General features: G+C 44.4%; 1 protein-coding gene across 3 annotated transcripts in view; it reads left to right on the top strand.

Moving 5' to 3' along the window:
• The window catches only part of SLC66A2 (solute carrier family 66 member 2), a 68557-nt gene extending 45328 nt beyond the window's left edge, over positions 1 to 23229 (top strand). For all 3 annotated transcript variants that reach the window (XM_075142860.1, XM_075142861.1, XM_075142859.1), the window contains one exon: positions 19982 to 23229. In XM_075142860.1, the coding sequence (XP_074998961.1) occupies positions 19982 to 20189 (208 nt within the window). In that variant the 3' untranslated portion in view covers positions 20190 to 23229. The remainder of the gene's footprint in view (positions 1 to 19981) is intronic.
• Positions 23230 to 23535: the final 306 nt, after the last annotated feature.

Below are 23535 nucleotides of genomic sequence, written 5' to 3'. Positions count from 1 at the left end.
TTTCTAGGTAGGGCAACGTCATCTTTCTAAATTTTACTTGAAAATACAACCGCTGTCAGAGTAGGTTCTTTGTCAGTAGGAGCTGGTGCAGCACTGCTGAAGGAAGTGGGAGCTCTGTTACACCTCTGAGGTCTGACCCATTGTCCAAGTCCAGCTGGACAGTTCCAAGGTGAAACACGTTTTAGTAAAATAAACATGTAAAACTACTGCTGTTGCTATTAGCAACATATTGTAGTTCAACTCAAGCTGTGCTCCACTGGTAATTAGAAATGGACTAAAGAGATCTTGCATATCAAAAGTAATAAAGAGGAAGAAAATATTTTGAGCCTGCAGCGAATTACTCTGTCAGTCTAAATCACATATTAGCTCATCACTTTTTCTCACATATCTACTCATCACTTTTTTGTAATATATTATTATGTATGTAGCAAATGACATCAGTATTTATGTATGTGTAAAAGCTTGTAACTGACATTTTAAAAAGTTTAAATGAGACGTTTACAGTCATGACTGGGAAACCCTCTGTAAACAAGTGTGGGACAGAAAACTTTAATCTCATGCCCACTGCTGGGGCATTAAACTAGATTATCTTTTCATACTGTTTACTGGATATCACAATCATAACACTAAGATTTCCAAATTGCAAAGGCAACTTGTAAAGCTTTTTAAGACAGAAAACATTCACTGTGGTGCATCAGTGCACTGGTCTGTAGAAACAGTACAGCAGCAAATTCAGTTCACGGAGTGCTGTGATGATTTGTGACTCTGTCTTCTCTTTCATTGTTTTGAAATGTTTCCATTGCTTTTAAACTTGCTGGGATAATTTTTACTTTGGTCAAAACAAATAACCACTCCCCACTACCCCTAAACTAAAGCAATTCTGTCCTTTGTCTGGTGACATTGTTCCCTTTACTTGTTTGGCTTGGAGACACTTCTACTAGCTACTTTAAGTCTTTTTTTCTAGCTTAAAATGTTGTTGAGGGAATATTCAGAAATTTGCTTTGATGCTTAAGGCATTTTTTGGAGCCCCTTTGGTACAGAGTGAGTCAGGATTTACTTCCAAAATATTGGGGTATTTTTCATGTGCACACTGCCTTGGAAAATTCTGTACCTGTGATATGAGAAGGCAGTTTACCTATTAGACATTCTTTATGCTGGTTTGACTTTTCCCTTTATGTTTTTTATCTGAATCATAATGCCACATTATGATAGCTGCTGCCAGATAATGTTTTGCTTTTCCTTAGCTCCTCTCTGGGGACCTGAGCTTCAGTTTTCCAATTTCCTGTATATGCTATTTAGCAAAAGGAGAAAAAAACCCTTTGTGCTTCACAACACCACTTTCTTTTTAAAACATTAAGCACAGAATTGCAGAATTCTCATCTAGAACTGCTTGGCAAGAGAATGCTGTGTTTAGTCAGGAGAAAATAGCATAAAAGCTCTCCTTCCCTTGCCATCAAATAGAACCAGGTCCAGCCATAGCCACCTTCCTTATCGGCTGTACCCACAGGTTTTCCAGAATGCATTCCCCTTTCTGGTTCTACTCTTGAAACAGTACTTTGCATGGCATTGGACATCGATGGGTCTGGGGACTGATGAGACAATATACAGCTTATGCTGCTTTACTGCAGTTGGAGTATGTTCATGCAAATGCACGTGTTAGTACTCTTCCTTTTTTTAGGTTATATTGTGGTTTCATATATGTTGCAGGTACCACGTATACTTTCTAGCACCATGCAATCCTCAGTTGACTTCATGGTCTCTAAGCATTACCGGGCTGTTCCTACTGTGAGAGTGACTTCTGCTAGTGTATTACTTTCTGTTGAAGGAGCTGTTGGAAATACTGCGTCTGAACTTCCCTTCCTGTGCCTGCTTCTCTGTCTAAAATCACATCAGAGAAGAGACCCCAGTCCTGGAAGCACTCAAGGGAGCATGTCACAGTCCAGCCAGGCTACTCATAGGACTAAGTTTATGAACTTGCATGGGTATTTACTATACGGGAGCTAGTTGATGCCCATGGCTCTGTGCAGTTATTTACTGCTCAGTGCAGAAATAACATGCATGTGGATGGTTACGCTGTCAGAAGCAACTGAACTGGTGATCTTCTGCCCATCAGCTGGGCCATGATGGCTGGCTGCCAGACATGCTCTTAGCAAGCCTCAGTGGCAAACTAAAATAGATGAGTTTCAAGTGTCTTTGTGGCTTTAAGCTTAACAGGGAAAGCAGTGAGAATTAAGCTGTTCTATTTAGTGACCTTTTGGACAATTATCGCATTCTGATTGGAGGCGGTTACTTCTTGAACCACAGTAGTTCTGTCACCTGTGGTGCATAAGTGGAGCCCATGTCCCTGATAAACCTTACAGCCTTTACTACTGCCAGAGAAGGGGTTGTTTGGAGGTCCTCATGGCTGGCTGAAAAAAGCAGCAACATGCATCTGTCTGATTTGGGGCAGAATGGGGCCCAGCAGCTGATGTTAAGTCTATTTCTATTTTAGCAAATAATTTCTTTCCTAAATGTAAACTGACAAAATAGAAACGGAGAATAAGGTTACGTATGTGGCCACATCTGATCAAGGTATCCTGCCAGAATCCTCAAATATGGTGTTGTTTCTAAAAAAGGCGGCAAACAAATAACCCTACAGCCCCCTCCCCCCGCCCCATCACCCCTTTCTGTTTAAATGAGAGGTTGAGGATATCTCATGCTTGAGGTAGCAGTCATTTCCAGATAAACAAACTTGAGACTAGAGGCCATGAGAGAGGTGGATGGGACAGATGGCTGTGGTGGCAGGCAGGATACCCTTTGGGAGTCTGTTGTGAAAAATCTTGCCTCTATATTTCAGTCTGCTACTGCCTGAAAAGGCCCCTACTGAAAATGTGCTCGGTGTCTGAGGTAAACATCGCAAGGGCATCTGCGGCCGAGTCAGTTATGTTTATTGTAACAGGGCATTGCTGGAGTGAAAGAATCACAGTTTTGTGCATCGTAGAACTCCTGAGAATGAGTCTTCCAGTTCTTTGATATCTCTATTCTGCTGGATAGAGCTCCTCACTTCTTATTTTTATTTATGTCTTCATTTCTCCCTACTTCTCTCATTTTTCTTCTTTTTGTTGCAATATCACTACTAGGTCCTGTAGTTTCCTCCTCTGTCCTCTGAGAGAGCAGAGACCAAAGAAGAAGTTGGAAAGAGATGGAAACAATAAAAGCAGAAAGGAGATGCACACTGAGTAACAGCTTTTGTGAAGGGAAGATAGTGTAGTATGTCCTGGTGGGCTGATGATTGAAGGGTGGAAATTTTCCCATGATTAAGTAAACAGAACTAAGCCAGTCAAAGGAACAGACATTTTGATGATGTTCTCTTTGACAATTCATCTGATTACTTTTGGAATTAGTACTTTATAGAAACTTAGAGCTCTGTTCAAGCGTTTAAGTACTTTTGAATAGTTGCAAACCTAAATAGTACAGTCATAGTTCTATTAATTATGGTACTAACCTTGACAGAAGTGCTTTTTTAATGAACTGTGGTACACGTTAATACCTATCAAGGAAATAATCACTTAATTTAATCTCCATTCAGTTCAAGAACTAAATTAGTTCTGTTCTGTCACCTAGTAAAAGAATAATTTAATGACATTAATTGTTATTGGGATAGATTAGAATCATGAGTATGATTATGTTTGCATTGGTTAGAAAAAGGAGGAGAGCACCCTCAAAACTTCAGAGCTTTGGAATATAGGAGGCATCCTGTTACATGGGAAAAAAGCATTATGAGGTTAAAAGACTGCTTATCACTTGTAATTTTTTTTTGTGTTTTGTGGTGAACTATTTCAAATCTTGATATCAAAAACACCCCTTGCCCCCATTTTCTAGGAGTCAGAGATGCTGACTCTGCTACAGTTGGGATCTGATGCTCCTCATATTACTAACTGCTTTTGCTTTGTGACAAAAACTGTACAGACAAGGACTTCCTCTGTCATTTATCTTTGTGTCCCCACTCCTAAGATACTTGCCTCCCAGTCGCTTTCCCCTTCTAATAAACTGCAGTCATGGGAAAAGGTAGTGTTCAACCTAAGGCCGTGGAGATGGAGGGAAGGTTGGCTCTGGATCTGGCAGCAGTGCTGCTGCACACAGAGGTAGGGGCCTGCTGGTCAGTTCATTGGGAGAATCACATCCTTGTGGGGACAGCAGTTTTTGTGGAGCTCCTTCAGGGGGGAAGCGTGTGCTTCTGCACAGGGCTGGGGAGAACCTCATCTCTGTGCGAGACATGGGCTCATGCAGGCACTGGTGTTATTATGCACCCTTCATAATCCCATCAGACCTCCCTGCACCAAAGGAGGAGGGTGGAGGTGTTCCTCTGTATGACTGTGACAAAGCTGTAGGTGTGCTGTCCTACACAGGGATGTGTTAACCTTGGGACTGCACAAGGGTGGATTTGCTCCAGGACAGTCTGTTGTATTGCATTCCTGTCTGCTGCCCTGCTCTGCTCCGGAAAAAAAACCTGCCTTTGGTTGAAAGTTTTTCACAAAAGCTCATCAAAATCACCTGGCAATGACTCTTTTTGAGTGTCAGCTGCTGCTCCAACCCCATGGAGCAACAGTTTCTTTTCAGTCATTGCTTGGAGTTCAGAGTCGCTGGATGGCAGAATCTCCCCAGGTCCAAGAAAGAGGTCTGGCAGTAGGACTGAGCTGGGCTGTGTATCTTGAAGTCTCAGAAGCCACACTCCAGGTGATACTCAAATGTGCCCATCAGTGCTTAGCTTGGAAGCACGTAGGTCCAAAAATCAGGGTCCTCTGCAGTGGTTGTTGAGCTCCTGGTGTGCACTGTTGTCTCTTCCCCGGCAGCACACTGGCCGTGAGGCAGTACGTACCTGGCTCAGGGCTGCCTGCACAGCTGCAGGGTTGGAGGGACAGAACCAGGGAAGGGCTGTGTTGTCCCTCTGCAAGCTGTTTCCCAAGTCTCTCTTCTAGCCCGTGGCCAGTTTTCAGTCTGCTTGAAAGGAACCTTCTTTCTGCACATCCTCTGTCTGTTGCATTTGGCTGACATTGGGTCAAAGGCTCAAAACTTTGCGACCCAGAGACAGCTGGCACAATCAGTTACCGTGCTTATGTGTTGATACGAGCCTGTCTTGAGAAATCTGGCCTGAAAAGGCTGAATGAGGAAAATCTCAGTATTGCATTCAATCAGATTATTGTGCGATGAAATAAAGAAAATATTAATTTAGTCCCTCCTGTGGCAGTACTGGGTCGATCACTGTGATTATCCTGTTTTAAAAACCACAAGTCACTAAAGGAGAAACAGTCAGCGTTTATTGTCTCAGAAGCTGTTGGAGCCAAGAGTTGCGAATTTTAAGAATGCTTTTCCATTCAGAAGTGTTTTATGAGGTGCGCTGCAGCTGTGAGCTAGTTACGAGCAGGCATTTATCTGAAATGTATCCAGTGAAATAAGTGCAGTGTAAAGAGATATGAAAGAAAGAAATTATATTAAATGTATATCCTGAGATACTATTTTCTCTTTTCCCCTATAGATAATACTAAAAATACTAGATTTCTTAGGGAGATAAAATTTTGTTGTGGGGTGCTTTTATTTAGTGCTGCTCTATAGCATTTTCCTTTATGACACATGCAGCTCTTCATATCATTTTTTAAGAGAAGCTTTTGACTTCTGAGGACAGCATTTGTCCCAGAGACAAATCCTGGCTTAATTCAAACTCTGTGAGAATTAATGTGAGCTGCTAGATTTTTCTGCCTGTATTGGATTAGCCGGGTGCTGTGATGAACAGATGTAGAAGGCTTTATTCAGGACCGGCCAACCAATGTCTGGCCACCTCCTCCAGTGAGATTTTAGATTTAAGAAGATTGGACAAGCGCTCTAAAAATGCCACTGCTGGGGTTTCTTGGGATTTTTTAGCCTGAGGGAATTTTTGAACAGTGAGTAGGTAAAACAGCTCCAGTGAGTTACTTCCTTTGGAGTTCTGCTGTTTAAAAGAAAACAAAACCCTAAGCTGGAGAGAAGTAGCAAGAGTTGTGGATGTTTCTGCTCAGGCACTGACTATGCATTAGCTTCTTACCTAAAGAATAAATTTAGTTCCATTGAAAAGAGATGTTAGATGCAATAGACATCTGCTAGAGCAACTTTGTTACATATCTGTGCTTCTTTTGGGGAGGTTCAGTAAAGGAGAAAGAGAAATTAAGTGGAAAAGGAATTAAAAAGTGCTAAAAGGAAGGCAAGTTAAAAGAGGATGATGCAGGCAATGGCAGTATTGATTTTTTGGTTTTTTTTCCCAGCTCCTGTTTCTCACTGACAGAAATTGCATGGCTGAGAGCAAAATCAAAGAAGTAGGAGTAGGGATAATGGATGCCTACATGTGAGATTTCCTTTTCTGAGAACGCTATATACATAAAGCAGACACTGGCCAGTACAGTGGTGATCTGAGTTAGTGGTGCCTTGGGTCCAGTCCGGGACTAACACCAAGGAAGCTGCTGAAGAGAGAGAACTGTTTCTCTCAGGCTTTGGAATTGTAGCCTCCAGATGCTGATATAACAGTGTCTACTCTTATTCTTAAAATAGTAGCTGCTTTATACATTAAACAGTTAAAATGGAGAAGGTGGAAGAGGGGTACGGGAAGTGGGGGCCATTTAGTTTTTTAAAAAAAAAAAAAAGGCAGAATGGCTTTGTGGGTTTAAATCATCTGACCCAACAGAGAAGTAGTTTTTCATTACAGAAAGCATTGTATAGGCAATCATAAGGGACGAAGTTATAAAAGAGAGTGGTTTTCAAGAGGATAATTAGGAACTAAAAGGTAAATCTGGGACCCTGGCAAATGGAGAAATCAAGGTCTTAAGTGTGAGCCAGAAATACATTGGGTAAATGCAAAATTATTAGCACTACTTAAAAGTGATTTGTACTTGTATTTAATGTTGTATAGGCCATTCCTTAGTTTCACTGCCTTTCCTATTGCACTAAGTTAATCAAAACTGTCAGTGTGCTTACAAATTGCCTATTTTAAAATATTCTTATCATTTACTGTAGTTCTGTGATTGTATTCATCTTCCTAAACGCTCTTTTCTTTCTACTCAGATCTTCAGTTTTCTCCATGGGTCTGCAAAAATCATTGTCGTTGCTTTTGAGGCTCCAGCCAGCATTCATACAATTTTCTGGGGAAGTTTTACTTGTTTCATTGTTTTGCTCTGGTGACACTTCTGCTTTTACTACTGTGGCACTGATCAGCTGGTTACTGTTGTCCGTTATGGTGGCCTTCTCTTCCTTCTTCCCCTTTTCATTTGTGGTTCTAATAGATACCAGGAACATCAGATTCCCTTCCTGAATCTGGTTGTTTTATAGTCAAGAGGTTGAAGGAAGTGGTCTCTAGTCCTCAGAAGATTTCTGGTTTCTTCTCCCTTTGAAGTGTTACTGCGTCAGGAAAGTAAACACGCTTCGTCTCTCAGAATGAGGGCAGACTCCTGTCAGCATGTGAATAGATAGATTGAAACCATTTTGTTCTGATCCCAGGAAGCAAACAGATTCTCTACTCTGCTCCACACCCTCTTTTCAGTTACAGCAGACCTATGATCTGTCTGCCTTTAATCCCATGTTTTTTCCCTTCCCTGTTCAGTGCTCCAGGTTCAAGGACGTGCACTTTCTGCTTGACTCTCTGCAGACATGTGGCCTGTGGGTTGCTGTGCTGGCGTCAGCACCGCATTCACCTCTGTGCTTGCCTGCTGTGTCTCCCCAGAGCTGTTCTCTCACGGCCTGCAGCAGCACAATATGAGGCTCCAAAGACAGTTCTTTGTGCCCTGTGCACTCAACACATCTGAGAATTTCAGGAACTGAAGGAAGAGGAAGGTGGAAAAACCCAGGAGGGAGTGGGAGACATTGCTTCGCTCACTCTCCCAGCACTTCTGACAGTGTGAGCAGCAATATCCACTTCCCTTAAGCATCGTTCAGATTGTAGCACAGTGTGGACTGCTAAAGCTCTTGCACATATTGAACCTTTCACCATTTCTCTTCCCCTGGCACCTCATCCCATCAGTTCAAAAAGTAAATTCAAAGCAAATGACTTCAAACCAAAGCATTCATCTTTTACAAATAGTTCATGGCTTCTTTACAATAATAGGAATAAGGCACTGCTGGCATGTCTAATGAGTGCTCTCTTCAGTTGGTGCTTTTCTCTGTGCTCTGGAAATTTGAAATACAAGGAAAATTTATTGTATTTCTGTTACAAAAACATTCAGTTAAGTTTAGGCACTCCGTTTTCTGCTGGCAATGAAGTGTCATGCAAGGTGTTTTGCATAGCTAAGGTCAGGTCTTGCCAAGTCACAAAAAGTCAGAGTTGAGCTTATCATGAAGGCACCTGAGAGATGAAAGTTTTCTAAAAATGTCTTTTTCCTCTGTTACCTAACAAATTTGGGAGCAAAAGTGCCTCGATTCTTGAAATTCCAGCACCTGTATTGTTTTGCCAGAGTTCACTGCAGCGGGTTGTGTAAGTCGGTAAGTTATCTACTGATGTGGTTGCAGAATTGTCTCCCTCAGTGCAGTAGGATGGAGTAGGATAAGAAATATGGAATGGAAGTAAAATGAGATTTGGGTTTGGAGAAATGTAGATTGAGATGCAAGGATACAAATATCCATAATGGTAATACTGACTGTGATGAAGATCTGTAAAGTGAGTAGAGTGGTGAGTATTTTAAGTGGTTAATAGATGAGCTAGAACAGCAGGAAAAAGAGGTTGGTAGAACTTAGGCTGGGAAGTGACTTTGCAGGGTGGTCCAGAAAGACGAGAGATTTTCTGTTACAAGTTGACCTGCAATGATGCATTTGGTCCCCTGCTCCTCAGACACAGAGGGACAAGCAGAAGAAGAGTGGGAAGTGCATTGACTGACATGTTGGATGATCTGCCCAAAAACTGAGACGGGGAGGAAGTCCTTGTAGCATTCTTGAGTGGGATGTAGAAAGAAACAAAACTTGGTGTCAGAAAAAGCTGTTTCAACAAGGCTCAAAGGTAGGGTTTTAACTTGTTCCAGGGAGGATGGCTGGGAGTGATATACATCCGTATAAGGGAATGGAATTATATGCCAAGCAAGATGTCCTGGCATTGTCAGGTAAGCTTTCAGGGTAGTGGTGGAAGCCCTGTCCGTTCAGATACTAAATCTTGTATTAGAGAATTTCCTAAAACAGGATTCATAGTGTGCAAAGGGGCAGATGGCAAGAGTTTGGGAATGAAAATAGGCTAGGGGATATCTGCCCTTTTTAAACTGCAAAGACCCTATTCAGGCTGAAATTTTAGGATTTGTGTCATGTAACTGTGTGTGGGATGTGATTGTGATGCTTTTATTTCCTCCCTACAGCATTCAGTTCTGTCCACAGCAGGGCTTTAAAGCGCCACTCTGCAACCACTGTGGTCAGTGGTAATGCTCAGAAGAGGCTCAGAAAGCGTTGGTTTGTGGTGGCACCTTCTGACGAAGCACAGCCTTCCCACTGGGCTTTGCTTTGAGAAAGAGCACACAGGTGTGTATGGTGCTTCACTGTCGCCATGAACTTCACTTCTGTACCTCTGTGCACGCACGTCCATGTGGAAGAAAAGGGGAAGACCTGACATTTCATATGAAGACTTAGGCGCAGACATACCTTCATATAGAGCTTGCAAGGGGTTATTTCCTTATAACAGTAAAGCGTTTTTGAGAAGAATGTGAGCTTTGTTTCTTGCAAAAATATTACCTTATTTCCAGGCAGTAAGCTGACTGGAAGGTAGGACTTTGTCCCTGAGTGATCACTCTTATTTTACACACTAGGGTGTTTGGGGTTTTCATTTCTCCAGTGTTTTCTTAGAATGTGAGAAGCATTTTACTAGCTGAAGGATGTGATTAATTCATGAAAAGTAATGACTGTAATATCATTAGATTTTGTCCTCGGGGGCGCTGGCTTTGGAGACAACACTGAACGCTAGTAATCTAGAACAAGGTAAGCACTAGAACTAGGACTGTTATCTTGTGTATGTTGACCGAAGTGATAATTGCAGTTATTGAATTGGAATACTAAAAGTGTGCTCAGACTACGTACTGGTTACCATATGAAGATGAAGGGAAAAATGTGCTCAAATTACCTCAGGTTAAATTGGATGAAGAGTCTGATGATTTCTTTGTTGTCTAGGGCAGGAAGAAAGGAAGATTTAAAAGCATTATGATTTGAGCCTTGGGTTACACAGTTGTGCTGAAGCAAAGCACTATTCCCTCCTGTCTTTTTATTACCATTCAAATTGAATGTGTCCCAAGTTATTTAAAACTAGAGAAGGAAATACACTGAATGGTGTTACACAGGGACATTATTTTGCCATCTCTTAGCACTGGACCTGGGGGGCGTAGCGGGGCGTAGCAGTGGGGTCCCTCCTGACAGCGGGCGGGCTGCAGCAGCCGGGGTGTCGAGGGCCAATTCGCCCTGCAGGGAGGCGAGCCATGGGAAGGAGTGCTTGCTTCCTGGGATTTGCTGCCGGCCGGCTGCATGGCAGCAGGGGTGTGGGGACGGGGCGGGGGTGGCAAGATGACTGGTTCCGCTGGCTCTACCAGGTGGCTGGAGAGTAGATGGGCAGCATGAGAGCATCTAGAGCAGCATTAGCCAGCAGCTGTGCCTACAGCTCCATTGATTGTAATGCGCTGAGCAGGAGGTGAGAGACAGGGAAAGGAGGGAGGACAGACATTCAAGAACAACTTCATGAGTGAGATGCTGAAGGGTGGTGTAATTTAGGTGTGCTCTGCACCGTTCACATTAAGCTGATACAACCGTGTGTGTTGGCAGCTAACTATTACTGCGAGCAGTGGAGGGCATGATTTGCTGCCCCGGCACCTGAGGAAAGCCGCTCCCTGTCATGGCAGCAGGTCTCGAAGCTTCCAGATCTGCCAGCAGCAGAAGCAGAGCCTGTCTCACGTGTTCGTACCACATGTATGAGCAGACCTGAGCTTTGCAGTCTGGCCAGCATCCATGTGTGTCTCCTGGCAGGAAGGGCACTGGTATGAATTGTGGTTCAAGTCTTCCCTCTGATCCACAGAAGAGATTTATTCTCACACTTGCTGCACAGACTTAGAGTGGTTGAGCCTGTTAAAACCTGCTGCCCTTCTTTCTGCAGCACAAGTTGTAGAGTACTAGAAATATTTTGTATTTGTTAAGAGTTACAGTTTCTGGACCTGTACAGACTGAACTTCAGGCACAGCTGCTTGAAATAGCCAGAGGCTATACCAGTGATCCTGGACTATCCACCAGCCCCAGCTCCGTGTTGCGTGTCTTGTAGTTTCCCCTTGACTCTCCTTTGACAGACATGTTCTAACAAATACTGGCTTTTGGGTGGGTGTGTTAAGTGGGGTCAAAACGCCTGACATGCTGCCGCTCTTGGGAGTTTAGAAAACAGATGTTCATGAGGAAAAATAATTGACAAATACGTGTTTACCCTATTTTTCCATAAAACTTTGTTGTTTATTTGTGAGTCTGCATAAAATGCATATATTAAAAAAGAAGCCACCAACAAACAATCACTTTAGACTGCATCTTTCTGGGTTTGTTTGCCTAATGGTGTTCCAGAGTGAAATCCTCCATTTCATCTTTCCTCAGTGATGTGTACAGTCCTTGAAAATCACAGGAGCTTTCAGATAGTTTGCTCTTACATTTGCAGCCCTCTGTGGTATCCGTTGCTCATTGGATGTGGCTTTAACTCAATTGCTTTAGCTCAGTTCCAGAGATCCGAAATAAATGCTGGATCTGTCTTGTTGCATGCTCCTCTTAACTCCTGCTAGCATTGTGGGGCTGGACAAATGGCTCCCTCTGAAGATGGTCAGTGCGGCTCCAGCCTCAGAGGAATTGTTGAGAAGTGAGGTAAGGCGCTCTCGACAAGGCAGAGCACGTAGGACCGGTGAACAGTTTCATGCTTGGATTCCCAGCTGGCTGTGCAGTATTTAAAAACAAGATCTATGCTTGCTCATACAGAAGGACCTGTCTTAGGGTATGCACGTTTAGTTTCCAGATTTTCAAACTTCAGACACTGGATATCTGATCCCAATGTTTTCTTCTTCTCTTCTTTTTTCTTTTTTCCTTTTAATAATTTTTGGCAGGCTAAACAATTTGGTTAGCATCAGGAGAACTCCTTTTTTGTTAAGCCATATGGCTTTTTTGTTAGGAACAAATGCTCTATTTATTAATTTTTGTGTGTTTTGTGCAGTGTTAAAAACACCATGGCATTCGGGTTTCATGTTTTCTGGTCTGTGTTTCACTGTTGAAGGCAGGCCAGCCTCTGATTGAAGTGCAGTGTTACGAATGCTTGCTGTCTTCTCTAAGTAGACTATTTTGGAGCTGCAAATGGGAGCTGAAAGTTTTCCAAAGTCAGGATGTTATAACTGAACCTGCTTTCTCTTCCAGACATTCCCATGCAAATGGCTTGTGGGAGGTAACAGCTTAAAAGGTTGCAGGAGAGATACCTTCTGTACCCTCTTCCTCGCTTCCCAAAACCAAATGCAGTGTTCAAAATACTCATTGACAGGCTGTTTCGATGTGGACCTTATTCCTAAAGGAAATACTAGCTTGTCGGCTCTTAAATGATTTTATTCTGCTTTTATATCCCCAGTTATTTAAAGAACTGTCTCCATTTTTTAACATATATGAAAGTCAAGTGCTAATATATGAAGAAATGTCTGAAACTGTGGTAATCTAAAAAGTCAGATTTTTGAGTCCGGCATCATTTGTGTCTTGGTCTAGCACTTGGCCATGATGTGAGGAAGTTGTGGCAACTTCCACTGATTCTTTAACAAAAAGAGTCCAGGCTAATTCTCCCCTTTTTAGTTCCAGTTGCCTGGGATAGAAAGAAAAAAAAAGCAACTTTCAAAGTAGATAAAGGTCAATAAATTATACTAATTTTTCTGTTATTGAAAGTAACTTAGGATTTTTGAGTTCATTGACTGTCTGAGCACAATTAGCACTAAGTTTGTGACCGTAGCAGGATGTAATTACATCAGGGCAACACGTACCTCCTGTTGCTATTTGTGCTGAAATGTCTGATCAAACCACTACAGAATTTCTCAACGGAAGTCACTGTCTAATGTCTGATTCTCTTTGTGTCTTCCAGCTTGCAGGGTATTTTGGGGTTTGTGTGTTAAGCTACAAACATGCAGTCATAACATCGATGTGAGAAAATCTACAGTGCAAACGGGAAGCGAGTACTGCCATGTCTTTCTTCTTATGTAGGTTTTGTGCTAAGTACCAGCCCGTGTTCTGCAGACTTCTGCTCTGCAGCTCTGCTAATGTACTACTGTTTGTAAAGTTATTTTGATGGATGGTTGCAACTAGTCTTAAGACAGACTGGTTTACCAGGGAGGAGGAAGAGAGGGCTTCACAGCTCATATTTTTTTACAAGATCTTTTTTTTTTGGTAGTTTTTGCTCTTTCAGATGAAGGAAGAAGAAAGGCGTAATGACCGAGAAGTGACTAATGTTGAGCAGAGCGTACAAAGACTCCAATGGAAAATCAGAGACTTGAGACTGTCAGAGCCAGGTTTTGAGCAGCAGGAATGAAGATGCTGAAAAGCTTTGATTTGAGTAGCATTAGTCCTGGATAAGGGGGATTGATCCTAAATATCTGGCTAATCTCATTGTTCTGTAAATTACTCAGCCTCTAGTACAGTTCCTCAACAAGAAGCAACAGAAAGTTTTTCTTTTTTTTTCTTTTGAATGCACTTTACAAGCTCTTTCTACAGCTGAATAATTTTAGGAGTATTCTGTAAAAATTATGGTTCATTGGCTCATAGGTACACCATATATGTAAACTAGCTTTTTACCTCTAATTGCTGTCACTTCAGAATTAATACACAATATACAAGGAACCTGAATGAAGCAAGTTGTTCTTTGAGAAAAGTGAATGCTATTTTCCAGCATGCCATTTATTTATTTATTTAGCAAATGAAGATTGGTACAGTGTCTTTATGAAATCTACTCTCACTGGTAGAGAACAGCAGCGCTGTAGGGCATTTTTATATTACCATATTAAAAAATAGCATTTAGCAACCCACCCCTAGTCTAGTGTCTGATCAGAAGTGATGGTGTCCTTCTGAGATTTAATTCCAACAGCAGAATAAATAAGTGCTCTTTCAGATTTTAAGAGCAGTTGAAAAATACCAGCTTTTCCTCTTTGTGGTCAATTGCAATTTACAGACCTGACACTGACTGTTACTACATTAGCAACTCCTTGTAACAAGCTCAGCTGTAAGGAAGGTGCTTGCTTTTAGGAGGTTTGTTGTCATTGGATACTGCAGTACTGATTTACATTACTGGGAAGTGCTATTTTTACCGCAAGTCTGCTTCAGCCTCTGGCAATACCAGCTATTTCAGCGCAGTTCCTGTCTCCTGCCCCTCCAGTTGGCATCTCTGTTGTCACACAACCAAATGCTGTCATTTGTTTATTTCTGCCTCCCCAAATTGCGCTGTGGCACTGCTCACCCCTAACCTGCTCGCTCATTTGTGCTAAGAGCGTTTGTGCTGTCCTACTAGACTGTATCCTCCATATCAACAAGGTGAGCATTTCCTGCCTTCCACGTCTCCTCAGCTTAGCTGTGGGCTATTTCAGGAAAGATACCAGTTTATTTACTCCTAAATCCTGCTTTGCTGTGTAGCCAGTGCTGCGCAGAACAGCTTCGCTCACGTGGCTTTGCAGATGTCAGGAAGATACAGCGTGAAGTTGGTCTTTGTTGGGGAATTTTTGCTGCACGCAGCCTCCTTGTGCTGTGCTGTGCAGTCTCAGGCAGCGTTGATGGTGGGCCCTGACTGCCTCTTGCAGCAAAACCTCATCTATTTTAACAGCGCAGCATTTTCTCTTGCACCGTGAAGCCAAGGGCCAGACATACGCCAAGGGCTGCGATCTGCCAGCCGGCGGCACCTGGCACATGGCATTGCAGAGGAGCAGAGCCGTGCTGAGGGCTTGTTCACCACCATTGGAAGCTTGCATTGGAGCCGCTGCTGCGTCATGTGGCTCTCTGGGAGATTCATGCTGTTGCCGTGATCCCACAGATTTTCCATCACGTGGCATGCAGAGTCCTGCAGGGGAAGAAAGCTGAGACTAGAGGGTTGCTCCCTTTGGTGTATCAGTAGCTTGTAAAAATGAGCCTCACACGTCCTACAGGAAGGGACTGGAACTTCATTCAGCAAATGGAGATTACAGCAGAGCAAGTGGAAGGGTGGCTCGGGTGTGCTCTCCCCTTTTTCCTCTTCCTTCCCCACCACTAACTGAAAACTCCATTTCTTTTGGGAAATAAAACCCTCCCTTTCTGCACAGACACTGCTCTTTTCTCCTCCGGGGCAGGTAAGAGGCAGCTATCTGCTCAAGATGGGTTGGTTTCTTTCCTTTCTACCCCCAAAATAAGAACAAATACAAGAATTACCTCTCTTCCCCAACTGAGTGGGTGAAGTTGAGAAGCTGTGAGCAAAAACTGGCTTTTCTATTCTGTGTGGCATTCTGAAGTGACATGATAGCTGGAAGTATGAGAACAGTGATGGTGTATCCATGCGATCAGTCACGCATAGTTGTGCACGCACCATTGCATTATTGCGAATGGCATCTGCGTATGCAGCAAGGACAAAGCAATTGCACAGCCCAAACAAGGGGGGAGGACCATTACTATTGTACCCGAGTCTGGAAATTAGGACGTGGCAGAAACCATGTAAACTTAATTTAGCTCCTCTCCCAGCCTCCTGAAGCATGGGCCTGTGATGTGGTGGTGGGGGCAGTTCTATACCCCCCTGAGATGCCACGCAGACACTCGATGGGTTTCTCAGCAAGATGAAACTTTCAGGCTGTGTGTGAGATGGGGGAGAGCCGACAGTTGCAGCTTTTCCCCTCCCTAGGGCGGGCACTGGAGGAGTGAGACATGTACTTAATTGGAGAGAGTGCTTGGGGCATTCAGGGATGCATGCAGACATTGCAGTGATGAGGTGGGGATCCTGCGCCAGTGCACATCTCTTCTGCTCATTCCCTAGCTTCACCCTTGTGGTGGGTTGACCTTGGCTAGACACCAGGTGCCCACTAAGCCGCTCTATCACTCCCCCTCCTCAATTGGACAGGGCGGGAGAAAAATATCACAAAAGGCTTGTGGGTCGCGATAAGGACAGGGAGATCACTCACCAATTACCGTCACGAGCAAAACAGACTCAACTCGGGGAAATTAATTTAATTTATTGCCAATCAAAATCAGAGTAGGATAATGAGAAATAAAACAAAATCTTAAAACACCTTCCCCCCACCCCTGCCTTCTTCCCAGGCTCAACTTCACTCTCAATTTCTCTGCCTTCCCCCAGGCGGCACAGGGGGATGGGAAATGGGGGTTGCAGTCAGTTCATCACACGTCTCTGCCGTTCCTTCCTCCTCATGCTCTTCCAGAGCTCCAGCGTGGGGTCCCTTCCACGGGAGACAGTCCTCCATGAACTTCTCCAGCGTGGGTCCTTTCCACAGGCTGCCGTTCTTCACGAACTGCTCCAGTGTGGGTCCTTTCCACATGTCCTTTCCACGGGGTGCAGTCCTTCAGGAACAGACTGCTCCAGCATGGGTCCCCCATGGGGTCACAAGTCCTGCCAGCAAGCCTGCTCCAGCATGGGCTCCTCTCTCCACAGGTTCACAGGTCCTGCCAGGAGCCTGCTCCAGCGCGGGCTTTCCACGGAGTCACAGCCTCCTTCGGGCATCCACCTGCTGAGGTGTGGGGTCCTCCACGGGCTGCAGGTGGATATCTGCTCCACCGTTAACCTCCATGGGCTGCAGGGGGACAGCCTGCCTCACCATAGTCTTCCCCACGGGCTGCAGAGGGATCTCTGCTCTGGTGCCTGGAGCACCTCTTCCCCTCCCTCTTCACAGACCTTGGTGTCTGCAGAGATGTTTCTCGCACATATTCTCACTCCTCTCTCCCGGCTGCTGCTGTTCCGCAGCAGTTTTTTCCTCCCTTCTTAAACACGTTATCACAGAGGTGCTACCAACGTTGCTGATGGGCTCAGCTTTGGTCAGCAGCGGGTCCACTTTGAAGCTGGCTGGCATTGGCTCTGTCAGACACAGGGGAAGCTTCTAGCAGCTTCTCACAGAAGCCATCCCTGTAGCCGCCCTCCTGCTACCAAAACCTTGCCATGCAAACCCAATGCAACCCTGAATGCCTTTGTCCCAGGCTGTACTCCTCTGTCTGTCCACCCCAAATTCAGGTCGTTTCCAAGGACTTCTGTCCTAAGTTCCCGGTTCTCTTCCATTCCTGTTAATCCCTGTCCTGCTCCAGTCTCTTTTTCCTACCTCCTTCTCATCTGACCAACCTCTCTGCTCCTCTGATGTCTCCTCGGCTTTCCTCCGGGGCTCTTCATTGCCTCTTCTCACTTCTTGCATGACACTGTCCCCGTTTCCTTGCCAAGCTGTTTTCAGTTACCCCACGCACCTTTAGGTCTGTGCTGGACATGCTCCTTTTGTCCAGTCCCAGCCTCTCCTCTGGAGAGCAGCCGGCACTCCCACAGTCACTGTTTGCATTAACCCTGGGCTCTGAGAACCTCGGTGTAGCTGCAGTACTAAGGTTTTGTGGAACATCAAGTGTTTTATATATTTTTATTTTGCATTTTTATAGTACCTTGGTGATTTGCAGGTTTTCTCTGCTGTTTTGTCCAAGCTACTGGACAGAGGAGGATGTGTATTTTTTGATTCAGTGACAGACTGGTGGTGTTAGCTCTTTAAACTGTCTGTTACATTTTTTAAAATGATTTTTGCCAATGACAAGTTGAGATTTTCCTGTGTATAGAGCATGGTCATGTCCTTGTGAGAACCCCAGGCATGATGCTGATTTCCTTGAGTGTCTGATGTACGAGCTAAAGAGCGAGGCTCTGAACATGCAAAGGCTATTGGAGCATGCACCAGGTTACCCAGTCGGTATTGCAGGCTGTTGCATTCACAGATGGCTTCCTAGCAAAACTCAGAATTGCTTTGGCAAACTCAGCACAGCATGTGACACAGCTAGAGGTGTGCTTCTACTGCTTGGCTTCTGCAGTGCTGCTGAACTGCATGTGTCCGTAAGGTTTCCCCCAGTGATTATTCTTTCTTTGGGGGAGTAAACCCTTTTGTAGGCTGTACATCTTCTGACAGTGTGTATTTTCTCCACATCTGCACTGCACTGTGGGGTCACTTTTAAAACCTAGCTAGCTTTCTCCATGGGGAATATGTGACAAATATCCTTTGCACGTTAAATTCCTATTCAGATATTTCATGGCATCCCTGAATTGCCTTTCTGTCAACAGCGAGCAGTTAGTTTGACCTGCCAGGTTTAGCATGTGCTTTTAGTGAGGATCCCCAACCACGGCAGGACAGATTCACAATTAAATTGTGATCAGTTGCCCAGCAAACACTGATAAGCTTAAAATCAGAGTAGGAGGAATGTTGGCTGCCTGCAAGCAAGGTGCCAGCTTTATTACCCTCAGAGTTTATCGCCCTTCCTAATTAAAATCCCAAACAATCCCCACCACCACCTGCATCTGTCAGCCTCCCGTAAGTGTGATGTAAGGTGACTCAGTGTGACTGGGAACATGCACAAGGCAGGTGGTGCAGGCTGTTTGCACTGAGCACAAATGACACTGTGGGTTCAGCAGTTGTTTTCCTTCTCTGATTATTTATTTACATTTTTAGAGTGACCTTGGGTGGGGAATGACTGCTCACTCAACCCCATGTCCGTCCTTGCACTTCCACATAGAGACTCTCTTTCGAAGGTCCGTAGGACTGTAGACATGTTTTACGCTCTCAGTCACATGATACGAGTTACAAAAAGGCTTGTGTTTCCGTAGTGTGTTGGGGCAGTGTAAACTGATGCTCTTGGACACCCTTCCCGTATGGGGAGAGAGTGGGCTGCAGCATTTGGCTTGCAATAGCTTTGTGTACTTGCATCCGAAATACAAATTGTGCTAGCTCCCTGCCTGAATGTTTGAGAAATGAACATTAAGTCCTACCCTGCTGCATGGGCCTGACTGCATTTGATGAATTGGAGTCAGCGCTGGCAAAACGTTATTGCTCATAATTATGACAAATCATGCGCAATGCTCATACTGTGAACTACAAAGCTTTTGTCCACTACCGCTTATCCAGCTGCTCAAAAAGCTCTCCTCTTAAAGTGCATAAAGCTCAGAAACAGCCTGTTCATGTTTTGTTGAGGGCACTGAAAAAAATTTGGTCTGTTTTTGAAGAACTTGCTTCTATCCCCCCGTTTCTCCTGATGTGGGGGAGCAGGAGCTGGTCTGCGGGACAGGGGATGGCTCAGCAGTACAGCAAGATGAAAGCAAGGATGGCTATTAACAGGAAGTCTGAGCACTGCTCTTGATCTGTGTCCTTGATAAAAATCCCTAGTGATGTTCATCCTTCCCGTAACAGCTGCAGGCATGTCATTTCCCCTCTTTCTGTATTACTGGACAATCTGTCTGTTTTCTTGGTTTTGCATTTTCTGCAGTAAGAAGTGGTTTCTTGTATCTATCAGAAGTGTTTGTTTCAGCAGATGCTAAAAAAGTGTGCGTGCATGAGAGAGCAGTCTATGTGTTACTTCACCTTCCGTGAGCACAAAATTGCACGCACAAGAAATAACTGCTGGGATGAACTGCCTTTGTTTTCCGTGCACTGTATTACTTTGGTTTATGGTCAGTGCTGTCAGCATGTGGCAGTCATGTTTACAGAACACTGCTGAGTCAAATATCCTAGCTGGATATTTTAAAATGTTGGATACCTTCATAGCCATAGGCTTTTGGAGCTGTAATTGCTGAGATAAGAGTGCTGCAGTTTGTGGGGTAGAGAATTTGATCCTCCCTTCCAAGTACAGTGCTGCACGTCTTGGCTAGGCACGCTGTCCGCCCTTGTCGAGGGGAGTCCCAAGCCACTCAGGTTGAGTATAAACCCTCGCTGAAGCAGGTGGGATGGCAGGTCTAATCACAAGCCAAGTTCTTCTCAATAAATACTCTCCTTTCTTTTCTGTCTTTTAGTGTCAAGATGGTGCTGATGTGGACCAGTGGGGACACGTTCAAGACTGTTTACTTCATCTTGAATCAGGCCCCTTTCCAGTTCTCCATCTGTGGACTCCTGCAGGTTTTTGTGGACATTGCTATCCTGTTGCAGGTTTACTTGTACAGCTACTACCCTCAGAAGCCCGTGTCCCACACTGCACACCCAGCCAGCACCAAGGCCCTGTGAGGCACTTAGCTGGACAGGTTGCAGGTCAACGGCGCTGCAGAGTCAGCCATGGCAGCTCCTCTTCCACTTGTAAATACTCCTGTGTTGCTGAGTTGAAAGCAGAAATGAGAACAAGGATTGAAAATCTGGCTGTGCTTCCAGCTCAGGAGGTTTTATTTTAAATAACTTGCTCTCTCTGTTTTCAGACTTAGCTGTACAGAACTGTTTCTTGGTGGGGGGAGGGGCACTTTATTTTTGCATATGTACCTATGAGCCTTATCAATTCACAAATGTTTGTATATTTAATCACAAGGGCTGGATGGTTTGTGTTTTTAATGCTATTTAAAAATGTTACACCACAGAAATTATAGGAGATTTTGTCTGAAACTGTTACCTATTTATATAATATAAAGTCTGTATATTGGCAGGAAGTTTGTGGCATATACTAGCATTCAGTATCTCCACAAGGTAGGAAGAAGTATTGAAGAGCAAATGCAGGAGCTTTTTCTTTTCTTTAAGAAGGGTGTCTGGTGAGCAGAGAAGGTGAGGGTGGGAGGCCCTGCAAAGAGTTGAGCGGCCAGAAATGAACCAGTCATACACAGTGTAAAGCATCGATGTGCTAAAGAATGAATGGCAGGCGTTCACCCCCGCTGCGGGATCAGTGTGGCAGGCAGACACATCAAGGAGATGATGAAGGGGGTCTGAGTATGGATGATGCTGGAGCCATGTTTAGAGCAGACATAGCCAGTCAAGCAGTCAGCCAAAAGGAGGAGCTAACAGGAGACTGCAGGTAACTTAGGTAGTCATGCTTTGAAACGATGGGGTTTGGGAACAGCCTGCCGTGCGCTCAGGGGACAGCACTGCTCCTGCAGCTGTGCACAGGACAGAGCTGGGCTGTAGGACGTCTTTCACAAACCGAGGGACCAGCAGATGAGTGTTGCCAGTATTGCCAGGCAAGTATTGCTAGATGGCAATTGAGCCACAAAGGTAGAAGCAACTCCATTTCCTTTGCCTCAGAAGAGGAAGTGAAAAAGTTTGAGACAGAGAAAAAGCCGTATCTTACGGAGTAGAACTAGCACCTGACAGCTTGATTTGTTGAGGCTGAGATTCATGTTTATGTTGTTTAATGCCAAACAAGAACCAGTTTAAGTTTTGGGGTATTTCTTGCATTGACCCAACAAGGAAGGAGTCCACGTTTTCCTTTTTCTGTTGCTTAAGATCTTTTAGGCTTTTAGAAGAATCCGCAGCCTGTACTTAGACAGAGGGACTGAGAACGCTGAAAGAGCGGAGAGCTTATTTATAAATGTAGATGTTGTCTATAATGGCTGTTTGCCAGCGTAGGTCGCCGTGCCCTTTCTGAGAACTGCAGGTGTCTAGCAGCTGCAGGTGGTGTGGACCCGCAGGGGGCTGTGACCAAGCCCCTGGACTTCTGCCAGTTGCTGTCATGAAACCGCCCTGGTTGGTACAGGGCAGCCATAGCAAGATGCTTGGTGCCAGGAACAGCTATGCCTGCGCTGCTTTCTTCTTCATGAGGCTCCCTCCCTGCTGCCGGGTGAGTCCCGACTGACCACAGGCAAGGTGTTAGAGCTGGGACAGATTTTTGAGAATCATTTTTTCTCCAAGATTAGCCCAAGAGCTTATGTTTTCTTACCAATGGCAGCAAGTCTGAGGTTTAATAACTTCAGTGTGTAAATCAGATACTTCCCCTACCCTGTTTTATTTGGGAACCTCATGATTTGAGTCTGGACTCTCTTCATTGGTGGCAAACTGTCCTCTGGAGGGGAAGCGTCAGCAGGCTGGAGCAGTGGTTGTGTGACGCTTGGTTGGGAATATCTGTCATAGGACAGGGAAGAGTGGGCTGTCCCTGTGCTGCTTTACAGACTCGTGCCCCTCTCACTCCCCAGGTAGCCCCAGGCTGACGTCGGGGCTTCCACTGCACGTGCCGTTTGGTTTTGGAGCTGACATGTTGGTGGCGGAGGGCTGAGGCCCAAACCTGCAGGCAGAAGTCCTGCCCCGGGGCCAAGCTGTCCTGCCCTTTGGTGGGGGCACTGCTGGAGGTGGAAGGAAGGGCATCCTCGGGAAGTCCCTCCTGCCCCAACAGATCCAGTTGGATCTGTGTGAGTAAAGCAGAGCCGAGAAGAGCTGCTGTTTCCGAGGGCTGAGCACAGAATGCTCTGCCCGGGCACTGACTCCACGCTCTTTGTTCGATATCCTACTCTTTTAGGCCTGAAGTGACCTTACAAAGACGATGTACTTGGCATGGCAGACTATGAATGTTTTGTTCCTCTCTTTTCTCCAATGTTCTGGTTGTGTTACAGGAACATCTGGGCTTTTGTCTTTCTTAATTGAAAACTTACTTAACAACTGGCTTCTCCGGTATGCTGCTTTAATGAGGATTGTATTTCTACTGTATGCAAACAAACACTTTCTTGTGTGTTTTAATGGTCTGAAGGTTTTTTTCTAAATAACTTGTACTGATAAGATTTTTGTATATGGTGGTCTTTTTCTAATATTCTATGAAACGGGGATATAAGAAATAAATGGCTCTTAAGAAATATACTTCTGCATGTTATAGCTTCACCTGGGAGTGCACACTTTTGGCCACCTCTTTGGCTTTGAACTACAGGTATTACTGAGGATAAAACAACTGTTGTTTTTCCTTTTGGGACTCTTCCCTGGGCAGATTCTTGAGTCTGTCATCAGTACACAAACCAGTGAGCTCTGCAGACCAGTCTCATTCACTCCAGAGCTGCAAATGCTGGAAGGGAAGCCAGTGAAACCATGTCTAAAGTCATCTTCTGTATGTGGCATTTAGCAAGGCAGGACTCATGGCCAGGAACTCTTGAACTGCATCTTGCAAGATACTTTAGGGACAAAATGTTACAGAACTTTGTTTTTGTTCTTTAATTGTCAGGAAGTATCTGTATCAATGATCACCTCAGAGAGTAAGAAATCAGTTACTTCAAATACATCTCTTTGAATGTATGGCACATTTCATGGAGTTTATTTTCTCTGTCAGTTGCAATGTTTTTTTAAATAAAAATTACCTATTATATATAAATTGCGGTGTTGCTTTGTTTTGTTCAGATATAAGATGCGTGCTTCTTAACTCTTATTATAACTCATCTTATCTAGAGCATTGTCTGTAGGAATAATTGGTGTGCTTTTTCCTCCCAATGGGTGGGTAAGCACAAGGCATAAATTATCCTGAGGTCGTGACGCACAACAGGGATTCTGGATTTCTGTCTCCTGCTCTTCCATACATCCTGGGGTAAACTTACCCTCATGACCACTTAACTCTTTTATGCTTGTGGTGCTCACAGTAAAAACAAATTACTAACAGATTATTACATAGTTTTAAAAAAAA

Source organism: Calonectris borealis, chromosome 2, assembly GCF_964195595.1.
Source record: "Calonectris borealis chromosome 2, bCalBor7.hap1.2, whole genome shotgun sequence".
Lineage (NCBI taxonomy): Eukaryota > Metazoa > Chordata > Aves > Procellariiformes > Procellariidae > Calonectris > Calonectris borealis.
The sequence above is the reverse complement of the archived record's forward strand: the minus strand, read 5'-3'. Positions and strand labels throughout refer to the sequence as shown.